Below are 23,397 nucleotides of genomic sequence, written 5' to 3'. Positions count from 1 at the left end.
GACACGAGGAGATTCTTTCAGATCATAAAGAGAGGCTGTAATCGACATACCAAAGCAGACTACCTCTGAAGATCAAGAAAACCAGTCGCTTGTTCCATATACACCTCTGATTCGAATGATGCAAAAAATTATTCTTTCAAAATCAAGCTCATCTTCAACCTTGTTTTTGATAAGCCTCAGTCCTATCCATTAGAACGTTGAATCTGTTCATCTTTATCTAATGGAAGGTATGAAAATGGTGAAACTGACTAAGGCTCAAAAGAAAGAATTGAGGGAAGCGAATGGCTTTGATCATGAAACTTCTAGGAAAGTCAATTAACTATAATGTACTTGTAGCAAGGGATACACAGATGTGGAGGTTGGTTGATGAGTTTGATTTGATTCACCTGTGATCTCTTAAGAGATAGGCGAAGAGTCTGACGAGTTGAGCAAAGTAGCTATGCACTGGCGGCTGGAGAAAGGCAATAGAAGATAGCCAATCGAAGATAGCGGGAATGACCAACCGGCTCCGCAAGCAAAAAACGTTTCGGAACATGTACTGAGAGGCTCCTTGTGCAATCCCCATTTATCCACTTTGTTGACTCAAGAAAATAATCAACTTTTTCTTTGTTTGCTTTGATGCTCTATTGGAAGAAAAAGAGGGAGCCTATGAGTGTGTGCTTCTAGAGGAGCACATATGCAAGAAGGAAGTTTAAGCTTGATGCAAATGGAAAAAAAACTCTTTTATATGATTATCAAGAAAACAAAAATCTATGTAGCAATCCTTCCATCTCCTACTACTACTACTGGTGGGGTGAGAGCTAGTTTTTCTATGGCGGGGGCACAATTGAGATGCCATTTAGAGGGTTAGAATAGAGGAATTGTTCGACATAAGGCAAGAGGGAGATCCCCACGACGAGAGGGGAGAAGCCATTTTACTGTGTTTACAAGAAAAGGGCAGAAAGAGAAAAATAGGCTTTTCAATCTTCTTTGAACCTACTATTTGGAAGAAAACATATCTTTCATTCTCAATTCATTAACTCTTTGTCCTTTATTAATTGATTCCTTCTTCATATCCTCTTATTAGTTCATCAAGATCGTGGTGGCCTCGGTCCAATGCCACTTAGAAGCAGAAGTTGTGGGCTTCCAAGAGCCCCAGCACAGAGCATCACCTCTCCCTTTTCACATTTCATGGCTTGGTCGCAAAAAAGAACCCCAATTGCTTCGAACCGAAGAGGCTAAAAGAATTTTGGAAAGACTTTCATAGCTTGCATAGACATATATGCACTCTTTTAAAGGAAGCTTTCGCATAGCTGAGGAGATTAGTTGTGTCTATGACCAGAAATCTCGAATGTCGAACCACTGGTGCCCACTAAATGATCCAAAGTCAACCCATTATAGGGATCAAGATTGGCTTAACATAGCCCGTCTCTGACTGTCGATGGCCAATTCTTGACCTCCGGCCTAACCTAAAGATGATAGCCCTCTCAATCCACTCATAGGACTGGTTCACCACTCGAAGGTCCCAATTCACCCCTCGACTATAGAACCCGACCTATTATTTTATGATAAAATTTTTACAATAGGTACAATGAGGAGAATAAATAGAATACACAAGGAAAAATATTTTCATAATTTTTTTATAAATACTCTAAGGGTCAAGTCGACTAATTCCAACACTTCCTTCATGTTGGCACGTAAATATCAATGAGGTCCAACTTGCTAATACAAAAATCGAAGTTTGATCTGAGAAACCCCTTGGTGAGAACATCAGCAACCTATTGGCTCGAAGGAATGTACAAAATGCATATGCTCCCACTATCAAGTCTTTGATGTCGATCAATCTCAACATGTTCAGTCATATCATGTTGAATAGGGTTGTTAGCAATACTAATAGGGGCTTTATTATCACATAAAAGCTTTAATGGTGTCTCACCTTCCTGATGAAGATCAGACAAGACTTTCTGGAGCCAAATTTTCTCACATATTCCCAAACTCATGGCATTCTGACTCAACGCTACTTCTGGCCACAACACTTTGCTTCTTACTCCTCCCAGTTACAAGATTGCCTCAAACAAAGGTACAATAATCAAAGGTAGATTTTTTGTCAACAACAAATCTTGTCTAGCCCAAGTCAGTGTCTGCCTCAATGGACTTTTTATTTGTCTTTCTAAACATCAACCCTTTACTATGTGTTTTTTTTCAGTATCTCAAAATTCTGCTGACAGCTTTCATGTGTTCCTCATAGGAAGCCTGGATAAACTGGATAACAACACTCATAATAAAGGAAATATTAGGACGAGTATGGGATAAGTAAACTAATTTACCTACAAGGCACTAATATTGTTCTTTATCAACTGGAACTTGATCATCGGAGTTTTCTAGTTTACAGTTGCATTCAATAGGAGTGTCAGCACGACGACATCCCAACATGTCTGACTCGGTTAGCAAATCAAATGTGTATTTTCTTCGAGACACAAAGATACCTGCTTTAGATCTGGCCACATCCATTCCAAGGAAATATTTCAAATTTCTCAAATCCTTGATTTCAAACTCAAACCCCATCTTTTACTTTAGTTAAACGATCTCATCAGTATCATCCTCATATAGCACAATGTTACCAACATAAACAATCAATACTGCAACTGTTCTTACCTTGGAGACTTCGGTGAACAAAGTATGATCGGAGTGCCCCTGATTGTATCCTTAAGACTTGATAAAAGTGGAAATTTTGTCAAACCATGGTCTTGGTGATTATTTTAACTCGTGTAAGGACTTTCAAAACTTGCAAACCTAATTATTAAATTGAGCTTCAAATCTTGGAGGCAGACTCATATACACTTCCTCTTAATATCCTCATTCAAGAATACATTCTTAACATATCTAGTTGATATAAGGGTCAATCTTTATTCACTGCAATAGATAACAAAACTCTAATAATGTTCAACTTTGCAACAAGAGGAAAAGTCTTAGAATAGTTAGTTTCATAGGTGTGAGTGAACCCTTTTATAACTAGACTGACCTTATGTCTGTCAATTGTGTCATATGCTTTGTACTTGAGTATGAACATCCATTTGCGTCCAATAATCTTGTGTCCCTTAGGGAGTTTGCAGAGATCACAGGTCGTGCTCTAAGGCAAGGTGGATACACTTGGGTATTATGGTTAGAGTCAAGACTGACAATAAAAGCTCTGAATTGTGGTGAGAGATTGTCATGACACATAATTAGATATGGAGTGCTTTGTACAGGACCTAGTACTATTTCTCAATGCAATAAGAAGATCAAGAGATGAATCATACTTACTAGTATTTCCATAATGGTTTGACTTAGTTTTGTTTTCAGTATGTTCAACAACAACCTCGTTCTTACCAATCTTGTCCTATCCGTCCAATGACCATATCAATATTGCCTTGCCCACACATATCTTCCAGAACAGTTGTCTCAGACCCGTCATTCTTACTTGCCTTACTGTCGGTATGTGAATCAGTTGAATTCGTCTTAAACCTTCATTCTCACTAATTTTGTTATTACAATGTAAGTTAATGGAATCAGTCATACCCTGATCTCTTATTTAATTCGAAATTCTAGGCTAGAGCCATCTGAACAACATGAGACTCAACTCCCTTTCTGAAATTTGTCCTATAGTAGGTTGTGGGAAACTCTTTACCAAAAATAGTTATCCTTTGCTGTAAAAGAAATATAGCTAAATTTGTTAGTTTTAACTTTTGATTTAACTAGAGTTTTAACTAAGAGTCATATGGAAGCCCATAAATACCTTGTATCACTTTGATATTTGAGGATGACAAAAACTAAACTGAAATAATAACTTGCTCCCAAGCACAGTGGACGTAGGCATTTGTCGAACCACTCCAAAACACTGTGTTCATCTTCTTCTTCCCACACTCTTCATCTTTTCTTCAGCTCACCATCTTCTAAAAGAAACCCAAGAATAGCCTGCAGAAAAATACATAAAGAAAGAAAGAAGAATTAACCTTGGAGAACTCTTCTTAATCTTCTCTAATCCAAATCCACACATAAAGTGAAAGGAAAGGGGAAGTAAAAGACAGTGAAGAGAGAACTCACCTTTACATGCAATAGGTCACTTCCTTATGTCCACACACGTGACTTCCACTACATAGGTTTTTCAAAGAACTTGATTTGTTGGTAGGATTGTCACACCCTCTCCAGGATCACCTACTCTCGACTTGTGAGACAGAGTGAAGCCAACCGATACCATCTCTTTCCTTACTGATCGTACTCCTTTAATCTTTTAAATTGCAACAGAAACATAAATCTCATTCTAATATTATGGAAAATCAAGTGCAGCCCAACTTATTACGACATTTAATTATACATAATGTTACTTATAAAAGGTGACTCGAGATTTCTATACAATCCTCTATGCAACTTCTATTAACTACAACAACTTGTAATTTCTTCTAAGAGACTGATCGACATGGCAACAATAAGCTCAACTCAGGACAACATTATCCTTACCTGAAAGTGAGAAAACATTTTGAAAGAATAAGCCTAAAATGTCCATGAGTGCGAAACATAATTTTTCAAATAGTTATGCTTAATGCCTTTTGGCTTCAAACAGAGAAATTATTTAAACATAGTACAATAAATCCTTTAGAAACCTTTCATGCATAGAGATCGTCATTAACATAATGTCGTAAACATCTAGAAATTTTCCATAAGATTCTTTCAACATCCATAACAGTTAAAAATATTATACCAGTCTCTTACTATAATGTGGTAAACATATAGAAATCTTACTATACATTCTAATCCTTTTAACTTCAATTTTAGTGATTCAATTCTAATCCTGTGAACTTCAATTTTAGTGATTCAAGAAACATTATAATCATTGTTCCAGAGACGTTATGGACTATTCAAAATAATAAAATTTTCAATAAAAATATTTATATTTATTATCATCAAAATATTAATTAATTAATCAAAAACCAACATCTTTTTAGAATAGAGATAAAATTATTACAAATGGTTTAGTACAATGACTAGTATAATTTAAGTTTATGGTTTTAGTCGGTAAATTACAATAACTAATATTATTAAAGCTGAAACAATATTATAAAAAAATTAAAACAAAAAATGATTTTAACCTTTCGTTTATTATCAGTTTCTCTTACTAATTGATTAAAGTTAGGTTGTGATTATTTTCTTGCATATTCATTTTGTTCTACTTGAGCAAACCAGCTTTAATGAACTGTATATAACCAAACATCATGACAAGTTGGTTCATTTCTCAAGTGAATACCTCTACCTTTCCAAATAGCAATTTTTATGAACATGAACTTTACATGGTGCAAAAGGTACATAGACTATTTGAAGATACTTGCAGGTAAAATCAAGAAATGAAATCCGTTGCTAGGATGAGAAGCCTTATAGTCATAATTTCGTAAACACTACAATATTCTTCTGTGAGTTTACCTCCATAACTTGTATTGAAATGAAATTTTTTACTTTCTAAGCTACAGTTGCTTCTGAATCCTCCAAACCAAATTCATGAATTCATATTTATTCATTTGCAATGTGCACTAAATCAAACAACACAAACTGATCATCTTTGCTCCCCAAAATTTACACAATTAGTTCTTTCCTTCAATCGTGTGTAATATGGGTAAAAATGGGAAGGTACAGTTTCAATTGTATCTTATCTATTAAGAAATGTTACAATATACGAATGTAAAACATGTTACATTATGCAATATGCACAACTTTTACCGCTAAAAGTTCATCACAAGATCATGACAAACTAGCAATAAAACTAAAGCTTAAAGAGGCAAAAAAACGAAAAAAAAAAAGTTATCCAACAGACTAGTTACAAAGCGCTGAAGTGCAGATAAGAGGCAGATTCTAATCATCATATCTGGAGATCATCCAATGAGAGCTCATGTGCAGTCAACATCTTAAGCTTCTGTATCAGTTATAAATACGATATTCATGAGAAATGATGGGTGTCATAAGAATGGTAGAAAACAACTCCACATTTCAATATACAAGGTTGAAGCTAAATACCGTAATAAATTGTGGAGGATCATCGATGCTTGTTGAACCTAAAACTACTTCTCTCTTCAACTTTGCTGTAAGCTTGTGACAAACTCTAAGCTGCAGGTTGAAAAGATATACTTTATGTATCCAGATAACTAACTCGGAGCATCAATGACAACCTGTCCAAATTATATAAGAAAATATTTTACCTCTGACCTAGTTGCTCCACCTACGATAAATACAAAGATACGCTGGCCCATCTTCTTGAAATCACTAGATGCATGCCTCAGTATTGAATCACTGTCCGAAAAGAAATTTTTAAACCTAAAACCATCATAAAAGAAACATGCCAGTAGAAAATTCTACTATCTTATATTGCTACAGGTTCAGATCTTAAATCTTAATAGTCTCCAAGTAAACCAGAAGTATCAATGATTCAACAAGAAAATTAGACAGGAAGCAAATGTGACAAATGAACCACAAATATTTGAATGCCATCAATGTGAAAATTTGATATATATATATATACAAAAAACAAAACATCAAATAAAATGAGTAAATAAGCACCTTGAGTATCCATCATCAGAATTACGAGGTCGGGCCCACGTTGGAGTCCGTCTTGATCTCATTGAATGAGCAGCTGGAGGTGGCTGAACTGCTGCTGTATGAGATGGTCCATGGTAAGTTGGACTCGGGTCATTTAGACATGGATAATCATCCTTGGATAATTCACCTTTGCTAAGTTTTTCAACTAGTTCCTGAAAATTAGCTTGGGTCAACAATGAAAATGTGATTTTGAATAGATTTCAACAAAGATAAAAATGATGCCTTAAAAGCCATTAGCTTTGGAGAACATGTCGTCTACTGTTGAATGATCAAACTAAGGGTAAGTTAGGTGTCACCCTGATTAAATTGAGTTTAAGTTATTTGGTCCAACAAACAAGAAATGCAATGTTCTTTTAATTGTGAAGCAACATCAATATATATATAGCATGATAAACTGAAATGCCATAAAAGATCCAGATTAGGTAAACACCACCCGCTCAATAGTAAATTGAGTTTAAGTTAGGTGTCACCCTGATTAAATTGACTTTAAGTTATTTGGCCCAACAAACAAGAAATGCAATGTTCTTTTAATTGTGAAGCAACATCAATATATATATAGCATGATAAACTGAAATGCCATAAAAGATCCAGATTAGGTAAACAAGCTCAATAGTAAATGAAAAAAGCCCAATGCACACACAATATAAACGAAACAAAATAAAATAAAAACCTCATGACAAATAATTTCCCAAACAAAACTAGCAAGGTGAAAGAAAACCAAGACAACTAAGACTTGATAAAAGGGGGAAATGAAAGCATCCCAACTTCGAAAGATATCTTGAATGGGAAAACCACCAAAGACCTTTGATATCAAGCACCAATGCTCTGAGATGTGCCAAATCAAAATGATCAAATTGAAAAAGAGAGTAATTTCAAAATATGCTCTAATTTCCTTCCAACCAAAGTTCTGATAGATGCTGCTAAGGATACTTTCGTTGTAAAATTTCCTCTAAATTTAGATTACTATCAGGCATAAATCCAAATCAGAATATTAGTCCTCTTAGGACACTGACTTCCACATAGCTGGAAATAGGGAGCTAATACAAAGGAGAAGAAAAATGCAAATACTCTGTCAAAGTCTTATCGATTTCCCTCCATTCCAACTTGGGTCGTACTATACAACTCGTGTATCATACAATTTTAACACTAGATCAGAAAGCAAGGATGCACAATGATAACACCACATTCTGCAATTTTCCACCAAATGCTATAAAACTGAAACAGAGGCCCAATATAAAGCTTCCATCGTCCAAAGGATTTTGAAGAAAATGAATCCTGTGTTGATACTTGCCTTGTAACACATTAGATGATTGAGTCAATAAACAGGAACAACACTCTTAATTACGAGCAGTAATACTAACCCCAAAAATAAGTCTTTAGTTTCTCTTTTTCGAGAATAATGAAGAGGGCTGGTATTAATAGAACAGAATTAACATTAATTAAGCCTTGTTGTGACTTAACAAGGAAAGAGTCCTTATCAGCTAAACGTTGGTAGCTTGTTGATATTCCTGAAACTAATGGTCACCAAGTAAACTAATCTTGGTTGAGACATCGATGTGATCATTGGAAGTGAAAATCGTGCTAGCATTAACTTCGTTATTGGGTATGTCAAATGAATAGGAATGATGTTTCTCTTTCTTCTTTAAATGTGGCTGAGAACTAAACTGATTTATCTTCACATCAAAATGATTTAAAGAAAACAATCATTAATTGTTCATCTTCAACCTCAGGGAGCTGCTCGGCTACCGAAGAAAACTTGCTCTGTTTGTTGTTCCCTGTACAATCACACTTTCTTCCACACTTTAGGCCAACAACTTCCAATAGATTCCTTAAAAACAAGGAAATGGGCTGAATGGAAGCCAAGAAGTCAATATCATACCTCTGAATTTGAAGAACAGTACCTTCATTTGCCATAACCTGGGATAAATGAAATAAGAAGAGTGAATTTGAAAAATCTTTTATACTAAATCCCCATGAACGAGATTGGGAGAATCTAGGCTAAACTATCTCCAAAACAAAGAAAGAAGTATACCCTATCAACATCCTTAATTTTGGTGAGAAGGCATGAAACCACACAAGTTTCTTTTAACTTGAATACAAGCCTCAAAGCCATTAACCAATTGAGAGTTTTATAAGCTATACTCTCTAAACCTTCAAAATAAGCTCCAATAGTTTCAAAAGTGCTCCAACACCAATAATCTCAAGGAAGATTTTTTTTATAGAAATCCAACCTCCAAATCCTTTCATACCAAGAGGACGACTGTGCAAATCCATGTTCCATTTTTCAAACTGAAGATGAAAATTACCATAAGCCTGCCATTCGCTCGGAGAATCAAATAAACTGTTCCATGTTGCCCTTGTCAAGTACAATCAAAGCTTATCCTCAACACGGATTACTATAAACTTTAGTCTTAAAACGAGCATCAACGTTGTAAAAATCCTCGTCCAATTATAAAAAACAAAAAGTTTCGAGATCACCCAAAAATCATTGAAATTTTCAGCAAACACTTCAGAATCTTTCCTGATCGAATAAGATCCATAAGTCTTGGGAGGAACGAAACAATTTGAAGCTAGAACAGAGGAAGAGACATTTTGTTTTCCTTGCAAAACAACATCTGGAACTGGAAAATTAGTACTCTGCTTTCCTTTCAGAATATTTGCATAATTCTTGAAAATTTCATTTGGCAACGGAGGAGATAAAAAGAAGATTTATCCTTAGAAGGCCCCTAAAAGTTCTTGTAATAGATACTAAGCATGCCAACTCAAATTTTCGACATGCAAGTAGATTGGGCAACATCACGACTCTGTTTCTTGAAAAATTGACAAGTGGACAAGCCTAGAAGTTCAGTAATGGCTTTTTCAAACCAGAGGAAATGAGACTTGGAAAGAGGAAAAACATGTTTACTTCTAACATCTTCCAAACAGAAAAGTCCATCTACAAACCAAATGCTAAAAGAAGAAATCGTCAACTGTAAGGTCGGATAATGAAATAAAATTTAAAATAAAACAGCTTCGCTCCACACTTGCTTGCTGACATAGAAAACAGAACACTAAACAGAGTTACAAGAGCAAGGATGTGGAGGAAGAAAGGAGAGAGCAGACCATTTTGTAATTACTTCTTAATTTCTATGGCTTTTTTATTTTTTAAAATAGAAAATCACAACCATCAAAAAAAGAAAATATAACACAAAGACGTTCTAATTGGACTTTGGCAGAACCACCCATCAATCGTTAATCGATTGAAAAGGAAATAACATTTTTTAAATTCAAATTTAGAATCATGACCTACTGATCCCTGTCACCCGCATCAAGTCAATAGGCTAGAGCAAAAACACACTAAACCATGTAAAACATCACCCCCACTTTAAATCAAGGCCATCTAGTCATATGTTAGCCAGTACTAAATAATTGCATCAGATTGAACAAACAAGCATGACCGTGATCTCACCTCTATCATGGGATAAAACCGCGATAACTGCCACGTTTCTTCTCCACCATTTTGTTGTTTCCTAACTGCACGCTTCTTCTGATGATAACTATATTGTCAGACATCAAACAAATAAATTTAAATAAAGCTAAGCGAAGGACAGTTTTACCTTGTGAATATCAAACTTCAAAGAAAATGACCCTAATGAGCTTTTTTTGCTATCAGGTGCAGTACCAAGTAATCTCATGTTGGTAACAGCATTCATATCCTCTGGTGGTAGTTTTGCTAACTGCCAAGCATTAAACATTGTCAAGATGTGAAGTAAGAAGAATAAAAAACAGCAATATCTTTGTTTTTCTAGTACAGGACAACAATATCTTTGTTAAGAAATATTTCATATGATAAACAACTTAATTAATTAAATAGCTGGTTTGTTGGAAAGGTTGTCCTTTCCTTCTCGGCAGTGGGTCAAACTACTAACCTTCATTAAATTTTGACCTTTCTCACCCTCGAATTTCTCAGGATAAATGGCTGCAAGAATCATCAATAACCGTAACTTATTTTCACGACTTGCATCCTGCCAAGATGTTCAAAGTATCTTTCATATTCATATCTCCATTGACATGTACTTGAGAACATTAATATAGTTTCAGTAATCACCTCATTGGTCGTCAAAAATTTTATTACATCCTTTGTTCCTGCATCTCCAAAAACCAGATCCTGCTCAATTTGTCCTAGTTCTCTAAGCCCCTGTTCCTTGATGAATTTGTTTAGTTTTACTGCAATCTGAATTAACAAACTCAAAGTCAGTTCCAAAAGATCTTAAGAAGTTACTTCCAACTCCTCAAATATTGAACATATTGCTGAGCAAGAGGAAATGAAGGTTCCTTTTGCTCTTTTTCAAAACATTTTTCAGTTTCTAAGGCTTCTAGAGACGGCAAAGCTCTGAACCACAGTACAAAACCAAACCTGATTAAACTAAAAACCATCCTCTACTCTCCTCTATCTATAAGCTAAGATTGTTTGCTCTAGGTAGGGGAAAAGTACCATGCAACATTTAGGTCAAAAAGTAACATACAAAACCAAATTCTACAATAAACTAACCTCCACATGCAGGGAGAGCTTGTCAATTTGTTCGCTGTATTGTGGCAATGCTTGAACCATCTTTTGCAAATCCCGTGTGGAGAGTTCACTACTATTTCTATAGAAAAGCAGAAAATATTTAGGTCAGAAAAGCAACATCATAGTAAAGTATGCTTGTTTAACTACTGCTAACAAACCACAGAAAAATTATCTCATACAGGTACCCAATGCTTGGCCAATACTCAATAGTATAAAAGAAACTAGAGGCCAAAGTTCAACAAGGAAAAAGAATTCCCTTTTATCCTGTTTGTTCAATGTGAAATGAAATTGTTGAAAAGGCAAAGCACGACTGTTTTTTTCTTAAAAAATAAAAAACAAATAAAAGAAGGAAATATGGCAGTGACCGTAACCAATTATAGGAGAATATGTTTCCAATTAGCTTGTATCAGAAACAAAATAGAATTACACAATAGATTAGTCAAAACGATCCATCAATGAAGCCTGGAGAACTAAATCTAAAAACAAACTCCGTCAATATGAAGTCGAAAATATCTAAAGTTGAGCACTTTGCTTTATTCCAGCCACACTTACCAATTACCAAAGCACCAGCCACCAATAACATGACCCAATCATTAACCATCGACCTTGGTTTTTATATTTGCAACCAATAAAAACATAAAGCAGCCATTCTTGAGGACCTTTCAAACTACAGTTCCAATTGAATTATCAGAAGAAGAAAAATCGCTAGATTGTACAGCCAGCGAAAGGAGAGAAATTAGTAGAAGATAACTGTGCCTTTAATTCATTGGGCTTTGGTCTCGCGCCAATTAAACCTCAGACGTTGGAGAACTCAAATGGGGCTCCTTTCCAGCCGAGTGTGAACACAAAAAAGCATTAATGAGGAAAGAGAATGTGGATGGAAATGATTCTCTGCAAAGTAACCTTTCAGCTTCCATCCAAAAGGGCACGAAAAGGAAATTTAAAAAAGAGGCTATTCTAGTTCCTCCGTTAGTCCACCCAAAAGACAGCTCAGCATCATTAACTAATCACTCAAGAACCCTCCATCTTCCAGTCGTGTTCTCATTTCTTCCTCTGCCTCGGAATCCAACTCTTGCTATTTTCCAACCAATCAAACAGTAAAGTGAATATAGCATTCCATTCATTAGAAAAAGAACTTCAGTCTCCATCTCAAAATACGAGAATGGTTGAAATACCTCAGAAGTTTCCGGCTGACATTTCCATGCATCAATGAACGTAGAGAAACAAGAAGCACAAGATTTCTAGAATGTCTCGAAGAAGTTCTTATTTGTTTAAGCCTTTCGGAAAACACTTCACCAGGAAAAGGACTTCTTTTAACAATTCCGGGACAAAAATCACAAACCCCAACTTGCTTGAGGAGTGTTGTGTCAAGATCCAAGTCCCTGGGCTAGAACAAAACAGGTCAGCTTCTTTACCTTTATTGAATAAAACCCGGTTCCCATTTTGGATGTAATTCCCAAGAGTCTTTCAATTCTTCTGTGCGAGGTATACATTGCACTTTTCAGACAACTTCTCATTAAGCTCCAAAAGACTTCAATGAAGAGTCTGTTAGGATTCTAACTCAAAATAATATAATTTATCCTAACAAAAGGACTAAAACAGAGGCAGCACTCTGTTATTTATATTACTTCAGCCAAATGTAACGTTCACAAGAAGTTTAACAAGAGAAATATAAAGGAAATAACAATAGCATACCCAGCACCTTTACAAGGAGCCTGGGAAATCCTCTCCTAAAGCTTTCCGCAGCTTTTACACAAAAAGAAACCCTACCTACAACATTCTCCATAAAGACCTATTTATAGTACTCTCTCCTACCCGTGGGCCCCATCTGTCACGATCTTTCCCCCAATCATTCCTTCATCATTGATTTGCTGTTAGTGACCATGCTGCCCTTTCTTTTATATGTATAGAGGATCGGCCGCCTTACTGACATTGGCAAGTGTAAGCAGTGAAGAATTGGAAAGAGAAATGATGAGGATATAAAAAATACAGATGAAATGTTGGACGATATGAACAAGGCTTTAGGTATTATATTCCAAACTGAAGAGGTTCAGTTACATTCCATCAAGGAAAGCTTCCCCTCCACTGGAAAAGAAAGACATACCTCGAAAATTACATTCCATATTGGAAGTCTGTGAAATCTCCTTATAGCCTAGTCCAAAGGAAAACAGGTCAATCAGTAGATATCCTTCAGGGTTGAAAAATGAAGATTGGCTACTGAATTATGTGAGGATTTGGACAAGAAACAAAGTGGCTAATTCTTAAAAGTTTCTAAAGGAATTAATTCAGACATTGTACTAATTCAAGAATCTAGAAGAGACAGCTTCGATACAGAGTTCTTAAAAATCATCTAGAGCTCAAAAGATGTTGGCTGGACTTTAGTTGGAAGCTTTAAGGAGTTCTGGAGGATTCTTACAAGGTGGGATGAAGGTTTTTCCAGAGACTGACATTGCTAAAGCAGATTTCACTTTGACAACTGGAGTAATGCGTTGAAGGCAGTGCTGGCAAGATTTTGTGGATTGGAAGACTGCTTTGAGTTCCTCTGGGCATTGGATTGCATGGGCAAGATAGTTTTGAGGCAGCTAAAGCATCTTCTTGGCTTTCTCTTTCTCCTTTAATTTTGAAGATTTGGTGTGCAAGATTTAAGATTTGAATTGAAGTAATGCTTTGTATTTAGCTTTCTACTAATGCATTGTCTTTGAGTGGTTTTGATTAGCTCATTAATTTTCTGTTCAGGTCTGTTTTTAGGTTTCCATCATATTTATGTTGCCCGAGTATATTTTTTGTTCAAGTCTCAGCTTTTCCTTTAGTATAATACTCTTGCACTTTGAGCTTTAGTCTCATGATCTTGCTTGTTTCCATTTCAAAAAAAAACAATAAAGAGAAACAGTTCTAGTATATCCATGAGTGATCTAAAAGCCAGGTTTCCAAGTTCATATTCATAACACCACCCCAAAAGCAAGCAAACACAACAGCGCTAACCTTGAACCTTGATGAATTTGTGCAGCCTTATTTTTGGAAACAAAGTTTGTCATCTTCTCATGCAATCGCTCACTTGCCTGAAAAAACCCAGTGATGAGAGAAAAATAGAGTAATGTTCAAAAGATATAATAAGGACAAGGCATACATCAGCAATGTGTGCATGGCGAAGCTCAAGCCAAACTGGATCATGGTCCTCCAAAAGAACCTCTTTCTTCTCTGGTGGACCTCCAACTTTGCTTGGAACCTGAACAGTAAATATCATAATGCACATAGTGCCTAAAAAGAAAAAAAAATACAAGATCAGAATCAAATAAAGACCTTACAGAATGTTAAACTTACCTCATGAACATATTTATTCCCCTCCATACTAAGCAAATCACGACACATTGCATCATATGTCCATTCATGAATAACAGGAGCAATCTGAGGAGAAAATAATTAAATAAAATATCCATGCTATAAACCAAACAAAAAAGGTTAAATTACAAGTGTTTAATAACTTATAAGTAGTCAAATTATTTACATTATATACCTGATCTATAGATCGATCAAGAATCAATAGCTCGCATGTTTCTGACTGAGGAAAATCGGGAATTGTCTTCTTATATTTCGTTATACAGTCATAGACACCAGCAGCAACTTTTGTAGGTATGAGATCACGAAAAGTTGTCATTGTAGTTGCATCTAAGGACTTGGCAGCTCGGTACCGAACGAAAGGAAATTCCTGGAGAAGAAAAAAGTTGGGGAATACTTGATCAATACGATGTAATCCCACCATAAAATAAATCTACAGCCTCAAAAGGTACGTCAAGCTTTAAGGCTTGAGGAGTCTCAATGAAAAGCAGAAGATTTTGCCTCAAGGTTTATATCTCATACCCCCATCATTTTTAAGTTAGCAAAAAAATTAGAAGGGAAAAGAAAACCAAAGTCCCCCCACCACACACACACAAAAAAAAAACAATGTGAAGTGGTAATCCCAAGGAAGCCAACTAGATTCATTGGGAAGCGTCAAATCTGAAATCTCCATATCGTCTCAGTTTCATCTTCAAAAGTTCTCCTATTGCCTCTTGACATACCTTCCAACAGATAGCCATTACTCATCCAATCCAATTTGTTTCATCTTTCAAGTACGATTAAAAAGAGTATAGTAACTGATAAGTTACCAACACGACAACCATGCAAAGAAACCCTCACCACAACTACTACTTGGTCCATTACAAAACATTTTTAACAAAACTCGTCCTCAATATTTTTCTTAAGGACAGAAGGTGTCTGGGCTAGTTATTATGGACCACATCTAACATAAAGATACTTGACAAGAAAATAGAAGATACCAGGGCCTGACCAATAAACCGTTAGTTTTTTTTATTTCACCATGGGCTGCCCTTATGCCTTGGGTAAAAGCCCTTTTATGTTCAATGATGGAGCTCTGATCAAGCTTAATGAAGATCCATGCTGGAATGATACAACCTTCTGCTAACCTTATCTCAGTTTGAGTGATTCTAAGGGTGCTTTGATATAAAAAAATTTTAAATGGTGGATATGGAACACCCTTGCTGTAATTTAAGGTGTGGGTGATATAGAAATACTGGATGAAGATAGAGGGGAATGAGCCATCCGTAGTAGCAGTTTGGATGTCATCCTTGTTTCCCTTGACAAAGATTCTAGACATTGAAGCCTCCCTCATCAAGAATTTTATTAATTAACACTCTTTTTCATTTGATGTTCCCCAGAAGGGACCTTTAACTCAAAGGAGTTACGTTGGATGATTTGCAAGTCTAAACTCCTCAAGAAGCATAAAGTTACCTATGGTCAGTTCTTTTCTTAAAGGTTTCAATGCTTGCTGATAACATTGCCAAAAGGTAGAGTCCTTGCTTGCCTCTCACCCACTTATTTTGTCCTCTGTAGAAGAAAAGTAGAATTGGCCGAACTTTTTTTTTTAGTGTCAGTTCATTAAATGGCTTTGGTGGAAGGTTTTTGACATCTTCTGTTTCAGCTTATATGGGCCAATCAATTGAAGGTTTTCATTCTCAAACTTCCATGTGGACCTAAGGGTTGATGAAAGAGGGGTACCTTGTGGGTTAATGCCATCTTTACCATTTTGCAAAGGTATGTTGGAAAAATTTGACTGTCTTGGGGATGGGAATTTCTCATTTTTTGTTCTTTTTTTGTTCTTTTGTTATTTGTGACCTTCCAATAGCCTTTGTAAATTTCATTTATTGACTATAGATGTGCTTCATCCCTCCCACGAAACCAGCACTAAAACCATGACCACTACTAATGCAAACAATGACATAATCAAGGATGCATGTTTCCTTTAAGCTCAAACAATACCCTTAATGATGCAAAAACTGTGCCAACACGGATGGCCATCTCGTTCAAGCACGCTACACCTTTTTGAGAACTCTCGTCATCACAAAAAAGTTCCTCCAAAGCTTTCTCATTGTTGGTGGTAAAACCCTGAAAACGTGAGAATATTGTCAAATATTGTTCATTGTTTTATAGTACACAAATTTATGATAACATTAACGCATGAATGAAATTTTTTAATGATATGCAGTTCAGGATATAAATGCTCACACTTTCCTCTCATTGAAGAAACATTATTCAAACTCAAAATATTGCCAAACTAAGAACAAATTTATCATTTCAGTACGTAATTATAAAAACATACATATTTCAGTACAGACAAATATTGGAAAATGAAATAATCTCCAGAAAGAACTAGTGAGTGGAAGTCATTATGTTTAGCAAGAAAAAAATCAAATTAAAATATTGTCACAGTTTGCAGAACCAAATTTGTAAAAAAGAATAAAGATACGAGAGCTACAGCCTAATAAATAACAATTGATCATACACCTGCATTGATCAACAAGTAGGTTAAAAAAGGTACCTGGCTATCTATAGCAAAGTACTCCAAATTCATCTGTACATTGACACAAAAAGAAAGGTGAAAAAGTAAATATTCATTTGCATCTAACAATAAATGAGAAATTTAATCCAACAGACTACTATGGAAAAAAATCAAGCAGAAACTTTAGCCTAGGCCTGAGATCAGAAACCTCTTTTAGAGCAGCTATGCGAGGTAAAACAGTTGAATCCCTCTTGATCTGACTGACTAATTCTTTTGATATAGGTGAACTGAAGAAAACAAATGCCCTTCAAAGATACAAATGAAAATAGATTCAACAACTACTACAAAAAAAAATACTCAACTAGAAACATTATGAAATTGGGAACTGAGCCTACGTACTTCCGGTATAAAGGAGACCTCCCTGACATGTCTGAAAGGAACATGATAACACTGCAAGTTCAAAAGAGAGAGATAACAAAGAATTCAACTCTAATTTATGCAATAAATCTAAAATAATAATCAATACTAAGTTTACTCCTTTCCTGTATTTATTTATACAAATGATATTTTCTTATGATAAGAGGTGTAAGAATTAAGATATTATCGTAACAAAAAGCAACGGAAGAGGGGCCCTTCTGACAAGGTTAGAAAAATCTCCTTTGCCTAGTGGGGTTCTATTTCACGTATCTACAAGTAAGAAATATAGAAAAGGACTTGCTTCATTATATCTGTAAATAAATGAAACACAAACTTTTCTTATCTACTTCAGTATAAAAGCAATAAGCACGAAATAAGACAAAAACAGAATGAGACAAACATTCAATTCATAACAATAAAAGAGAGAAAATGCCTATAAATGCAGGAGACCAAATAAAAGGTATAATCAAACACAAAAGATCAGTTACGTTCCAATTTTGCTAAGTAAAAGGTAAAGACAAAGTATGGTTTTAAAGTTTACAATTAAATGGAAATATCACGTGGAACTGTATACTTTAATAAATCATATAAAAGTAAACACATATTACTTCTCTCGAGAGGGCTGAATGAAATAGATAGCATCCATGGACGGCAGTGGCTGCCTCCGTCTGTATATGTCTTCTACCACTGCAACACCAAATGAATCCAGACACTTTCAAACTCCAAATGGAGAAAAGATCTAGCTTACAAAAGCATTTCTTTGGTAATTTACCACAATCCCAACCAATTATAAAAGGTTTTTAATCCTTCTTCCTATCTGCTTCGATAAAGAACACATAAATACAGCTTTGAATTATGGATGGATAAGTTAAATAATAGAAATCATTACCCAAAATACATGTAGCGCGTACTAATAATTACATAGGGATAAAATCATTGCTTCGGTAAAGAACAGATAAATATAGCTTTGAGCAATGGATGAATCAACTAAATAATAAATATCATTACCCCAAATATATGTACTGCATTAATAATTACTTAGGGATACAAATCATGGTGATTTAACGTCAGTACACTGTATTATAGTGAGAAAGGGTTTGTTCATTTGCTGTGTTTTGGGGGTTATGACTTGAATCTGGAGAGAAATAAAAGGATTTTTTAGGTTTTGTAGAAAGTCCCCAAACAATCAAACAAGGTCTGAGATATCTTAGCTTTAATGGGGGGGGGGGGGGGGGGGGGGGTCACTCTACTTTTTTATAATTATCAGATAGTTCTTATTCTTTTGATTGGAGGCCGATTATCAGCTAGTTTTGACTCTTTTTTGTACAGCCTCAGGAACTTTTTAGTTTCCTTCATGAAAGCTTGCTTTCCCATTGAAACAAAGTCAACCAATGAAATTAATAAAAAAATGATAGATACAGTGGAGATTAGTGCATGAGGTATTTATGTGTAATTCCACTTCCAGTTAACAAACGACCCCGTTTGGAGTCCTTTAATGAGAAAAAACAAAATGCAGTAAATTCATATTCAACTAATATCATGAAACTGCAATATATTGTCTAAACAACACAGTGAATCACAGAAAGCACTCTAGAATCATTGGTATAAAATTTCTTAGAAAATTAGTCTGTGTTTCTTACATGAAACACCTTCATCTGTGATATCAGCCATCTTGCATGAGTATGACATTATCTTGACGGTAAGTTTATCCATGATGAGAACCTGCAAGCAACAGATCCAAGCACCAAGAAATCTGGGAATGTGGTGTGGAGTAATAAACCAAACGAAAAGCAAACCAATGATTCTTGCATGTACCAAAAAAAAAAATCCAAAGACGTAAAAATACTAGTCTCCCATTTTTTAAGTCCCACTTTCAGACAAATTCCATGTTATAAAAAAGCAAAATGCTACATTAGACCCTTGCAAATTCTAAAGCCACGTAGAATCATATGTAAAATGAATAAAGATAGTAAAAAAAGCAATTCGATTAGATGAAGATGGCTGTGAATATGACTATGCATATGGCCTACCTTCCATGTTGATTTGGAATCTCCAGTTTTAGCTGAGCGAAGCATCTCATGCAGCAATCCTGACAGTGAATTTGAAATGATAGGTAAATCAGTCAATGACGTGCCATGATGCAATGCACTGGCCATCTAGGAAGATTAAAGATCTAAGGTTGATCTTTTATAATATGCCATATTATAAAAGTTTGAAATGCTTGTGACGATCAAGGTTCTGTTTCCTACCACTAAGAATGAAAAATTGCTAGGAGATAAGTAAATTAAAATAAGTGCAAAAGAGAGATACTCACGATCACGACTGATTTGCCTGAAACTTTTATAATCACCCCCGTAAGAAGATGAATCGGAATCAGAGAACGACATGGTCCAAGACCAAGAATCCCTCCAATTGGTTGCTTCAGAGATTGTTTACCAATCAAGGAAGTCCTAAACGAGGTGGAAAAGATTGGGGAAGGAAACAACAAAGAAAATGCAGTGATGATCCTGAAAAACAATAACCCAAAAAGTTAATGTAATTGTACCACCCCAACTTTTTTAAACCTAAACTTACTAAGGACATAAGTAAGTGCATGTCAGAATATTTCAAACTTGAAAATAGGCATGGGGAAATAATTTTCCAGAAAACAATTAAAACTTCGTATTTCGTATACCATTGAAAACTTGTAAAACTTAAAACAAAGATAAAGTGTTAAACCAATAGAAACAATTTTATAACATAATTTCGAATGTAAATGATTTAGAGAATATATGAATGTGAAAATGTGCCCCTCCTAGTCTCACGGCACAGTTAACAAATCGCCTTGTCATGAACCCTATACACTTGTATCGTTATTAGAAAATTTTAAAAGGAAATGTTGAGTAATGAAACTACTCGGTAAATAAAGCTACTATGAAGGTCAAGATATGCAAAATAATGCCCCGACATTTCAACATTACCAAAACTTATTCTTTAACTAACTCTACTATCTATGATAGTTTAGAAAGATTTGGCAGCTTATCAACATAGCCATAAACACTACGTATATGCAAATCACCTGGTAAACTATAAAGGCAATCAAGGAAACTAATATTTGAAACACTTGCTATTCAAATTAACATGTAACATAACTAGCCAACTCAAGCCAAAGTCAATCTGAAACCAATCCTCGAAACAAAATAACTCTACTACTGTTTCTATCTTTTTTCTTTTTTATGGAAACAACAATTTTCGTTGAGGAAGAAGGAAAGAATACAAAGACATTAAAAGTAAAAAAAAAAACCCACAAAGAACCCCATTAATGAAATGGTTTTCAACTAGGTAAGATCTTGCCTAAATGTACTTACAAAAAGCCGTTTCAAAACCCAAAGAGAAACATGAAACCTCACCAAAGATCAAACCTCGTTGGATCACCAAAGACCAAACCTCCTGGGTCACCAAAGACCAAACACTACTAAAGTCTATTAGAAGCACCTGAACTCAAGGGTAACCACAATAGACTTGCATCTAAAACAAAAATTTTAACTTCCAAAAGTTCTTAAACAATGTAAACTCAAGAAAAGCATAACAAACAGTACGCCTAGTCATACTGGTCAAACTTTCTCAAACTCCCATTTTAGCATCACTAAAGTCACGGTACCCATCCACCTACAAAATCGGGTTATTAGGCCACACCTGAAGGAGCACCAAATAGCATACAAGGAGCCATTGCAAAATACACAAAGATTCAACAATTATACAGGCTCGCTATTCATGGTGTTCACCTGGGGTACTTGCAAGGTGCTAGTCACTTCCTCAACAACCCTAATATGTAATCAACACATCGGGCATTTTCTCAGTGAAAGTTGTTTCATATCAAAAGAAAATCAACACAAACAGCATCCAAGCATGTTCGACCATATTAGGACACATCACAGTTTCAAGATAGCATAAGTCATAATTTTTCATAATAGGAATAAATCATACATCGTGCTAGAAAAAAGTAAACATATCCCGGTAGAATTCAACTTCCTTAAGCATTCTAAGGTGCTTCAAAATTACAAATAATAAATTCAAGGCTCCAGGGTCAGAACTTCGTTAGAAACCTTATTCAAAATCTCAAAAAACACTCAAAATGAGTCATTTCCCAAATTGAATCTAAATAGAGTTGTAATGCCTAGTGGCAAAAAATGAAACATAGTATCAATATCTAACTAAGTGGTATCCATGGTTGCCACCTACTTAGGAATTAATTTCCTATGAGTTTCTGTCAAATATTGTAGAGTTGACTTGAATCCTCGTCAAAAAGGGTTTGAATAGTTCTAAGACTATTCTCAATCTACAAATAAAGATGCAACATGGAGTAATTTTCCCAGTACACATCACATTCATAAACACTTTGGGTGATTTTTATCAATCCATACTTTGTTTGGAATGGGGATTTAGGGGGATTAGGAAAAGGGTTATGGCCCAAACAAGGTTTTCCATTTTGGGGATTAGGGTTAAATAACCCTACAGATTTCCCTCATAGCCCTACAAATTTCCCTACTTCATCTTATTATAATACTACACTCATAACCCTTCCTCCAAACACAAGTTATAATAACACTACAATTATAACCCTTCCCACAAACGCATATTATCATAATACTACAACAATAATCCTTCCCCCAAGCACATATTACCATAACACTATCAATAATAACTTTAACTCCAAACACATATTACCATAACACTAGGATTATTATAATACTAGGGTTATCATAATCCTTTTCTCCCATAACTAAACATGCACATCAACTTTTTATTCACATCTCATTGATCAACATAGCATAATAATTATCATGCATAATATAGCATATCATTTCGTAAACATAAATATAGCATGCCATTTTAGACAGACCAAGCCAACAATACCTGCAGAACACGATTCCCAACCCAGTACTAGTGCGGTCCGGTAAAAAAGCCACTTACCTCAAATCGATTCCGAACTATTACAGATAAACTTAGACTGAAACCTAAAAACACATTCCAAACTAAATATATTGTCGGGGGTCCAATTAAAATGTTTAGAAACGTTACCCAAACTGTCCTTCATTTCAAAACCCGAGACCTCAAATGAACAATCTAAACCTATCTAAACCTGGTTAGAGACCAAATTACTTCATTTAAATTGAGTCCACATGAGACTTAGAGCAACATTAGCAACTAAACTTACTTTAAGGGTCTTTAATCCTGATGGACGGTGTTCGAATTCCTTCGAACTCAGAGGTGCGAGGTTGAAACCGAGTGGGTAAAACGATCAGAGGTCAAACAAGTGGTGGATGCTGCAGATATTTGCGCCTTAGGAGAAATTCCTTAAATTAAGATCATCATCGAGTGATTCTGAGGTCCGATCTCAAGTGCGTCAGTAATGATACTCGTCGAATAGAGGGGAAATACACGTCAACGATCTGTTGGCCACTGATTGGATGAAGTGACAGCCGGTTAGCCGAGAAGGCGTGGGTGAAGCTCGTGGGTGAGGCAGATCAAGAACCACCACCAGGGAGGGCTTGACGCTGTTGCCGAAAAGGAAGAAACAAAGCAACCGGTAGCTCAGAAATGGAGGGCTGGCGCCTGGCGGTGCGGTGTCCGGTGGTGAAAGAGAGAAGGAAAGATCGAGAGGGATGCAGCAGAAGAGATGAAACTGCACGAAGATGAAGGAAGAGGAAGAAACCAGAGAAATGTTTGCTACTTTTCTTCGTCTCGTTTTTTGTTTTTTTTCTCTTTAGACTTTCCTTTTCTTTTTTTATTTTTCGATTTGAACCTGGCTGAGGCCTGAGCTTAGTTTGCCTTGCCCCCCATTTCTTTTTTCTTTTTCTTTTTCTTTTTCTTCAATTTCAAAACTCTAATTAAACTCTAATTAAACTCTAATTAAACTCCAAATGCAATTAGGGGGAAAAAATGGGATTAAAAAGTTGGTGAAGAAATTAGAGTTCAAGACTTTGGTTAATGGGTTTTGACTTAGACCCCGCGA

The 23,397-nt window shown here is 35.5% G+C and overlaps 1 protein-coding gene across 3 annotated transcripts; it reads right to left on the bottom strand.

Annotated features, from left to right (window-relative positions):
* Nucleotides 1-5,494: 5,494 nt before the first annotated feature.
* Nucleotides 5,495-23,187, bottom strand: LOC101217110 (SNARE-interacting protein KEULE). Of its 3 annotated transcripts, none has more exons than XM_011650808.2 (22): nucleotides 22,600-23,187; nucleotides 19,717-19,909; nucleotides 19,433-19,491; nucleotides 19,043-19,124; nucleotides 18,011-18,089; nucleotides 17,385-17,435; nucleotides 17,194-17,290; nucleotides 17,025-17,057; nucleotides 16,466-16,591; nucleotides 14,664-14,855; nucleotides 14,471-14,554; nucleotides 14,277-14,375; nucleotides 14,132-14,208; nucleotides 11,132-11,228; nucleotides 10,688-10,813; nucleotides 10,509-10,604; nucleotides 10,197-10,316; nucleotides 10,049-10,123; nucleotides 6,562-6,752; nucleotides 6,204-6,294; nucleotides 6,022-6,111; nucleotides 5,495-5,920 (listed from the first exon to the last, which is right to left on the bottom strand). In XM_011650808.2, exons 2-22 carry the CDS (start codon nucleotides 19,787-19,789, stop codon nucleotides 5,867-5,869), a joined length of 1,992 nt encoding a protein of 663 aa, XP_011649110.1. In that variant the 5' UTR covers nucleotides 19,790-19,909; nucleotides 22,600-23,187; the 3' UTR covers nucleotides 5,495-5,866. The 3 variants fall into 3 exon arrangements, with proteins under 3 accessions (XP_011649110.1, XP_004138971.1, XP_031736753.1); XM_004138923.3 differs by having other exon boundaries at nucleotides 10,049-10,126; nucleotides 22,600-23,185; XM_031880893.1 differs by lacking the exon at nucleotides 22,600-23,187 and having other exon boundaries at nucleotides 10,049-10,126; nucleotides 19,043-19,155; nucleotides 19,717-19,853.
* Between the last annotated feature and the right edge of the window lie 210 nt (nucleotides 23,188-23,397).

Source organism: Cucumis sativus, chromosome 2 (assembly GCF_000004075.3).
Source record: "Cucumis sativus cultivar 9930 chromosome 2, Cucumber_9930_V3, whole genome shotgun sequence".
Classification (NCBI taxonomy): Eukaryota; Viridiplantae; Streptophyta; class Magnoliopsida; order Cucurbitales; family Cucurbitaceae; genus Cucumis; species Cucumis sativus.
The sequence above is the reverse complement of the archived record's forward strand: the minus strand, read 5'-3'. Positions and strand labels throughout refer to the sequence as shown.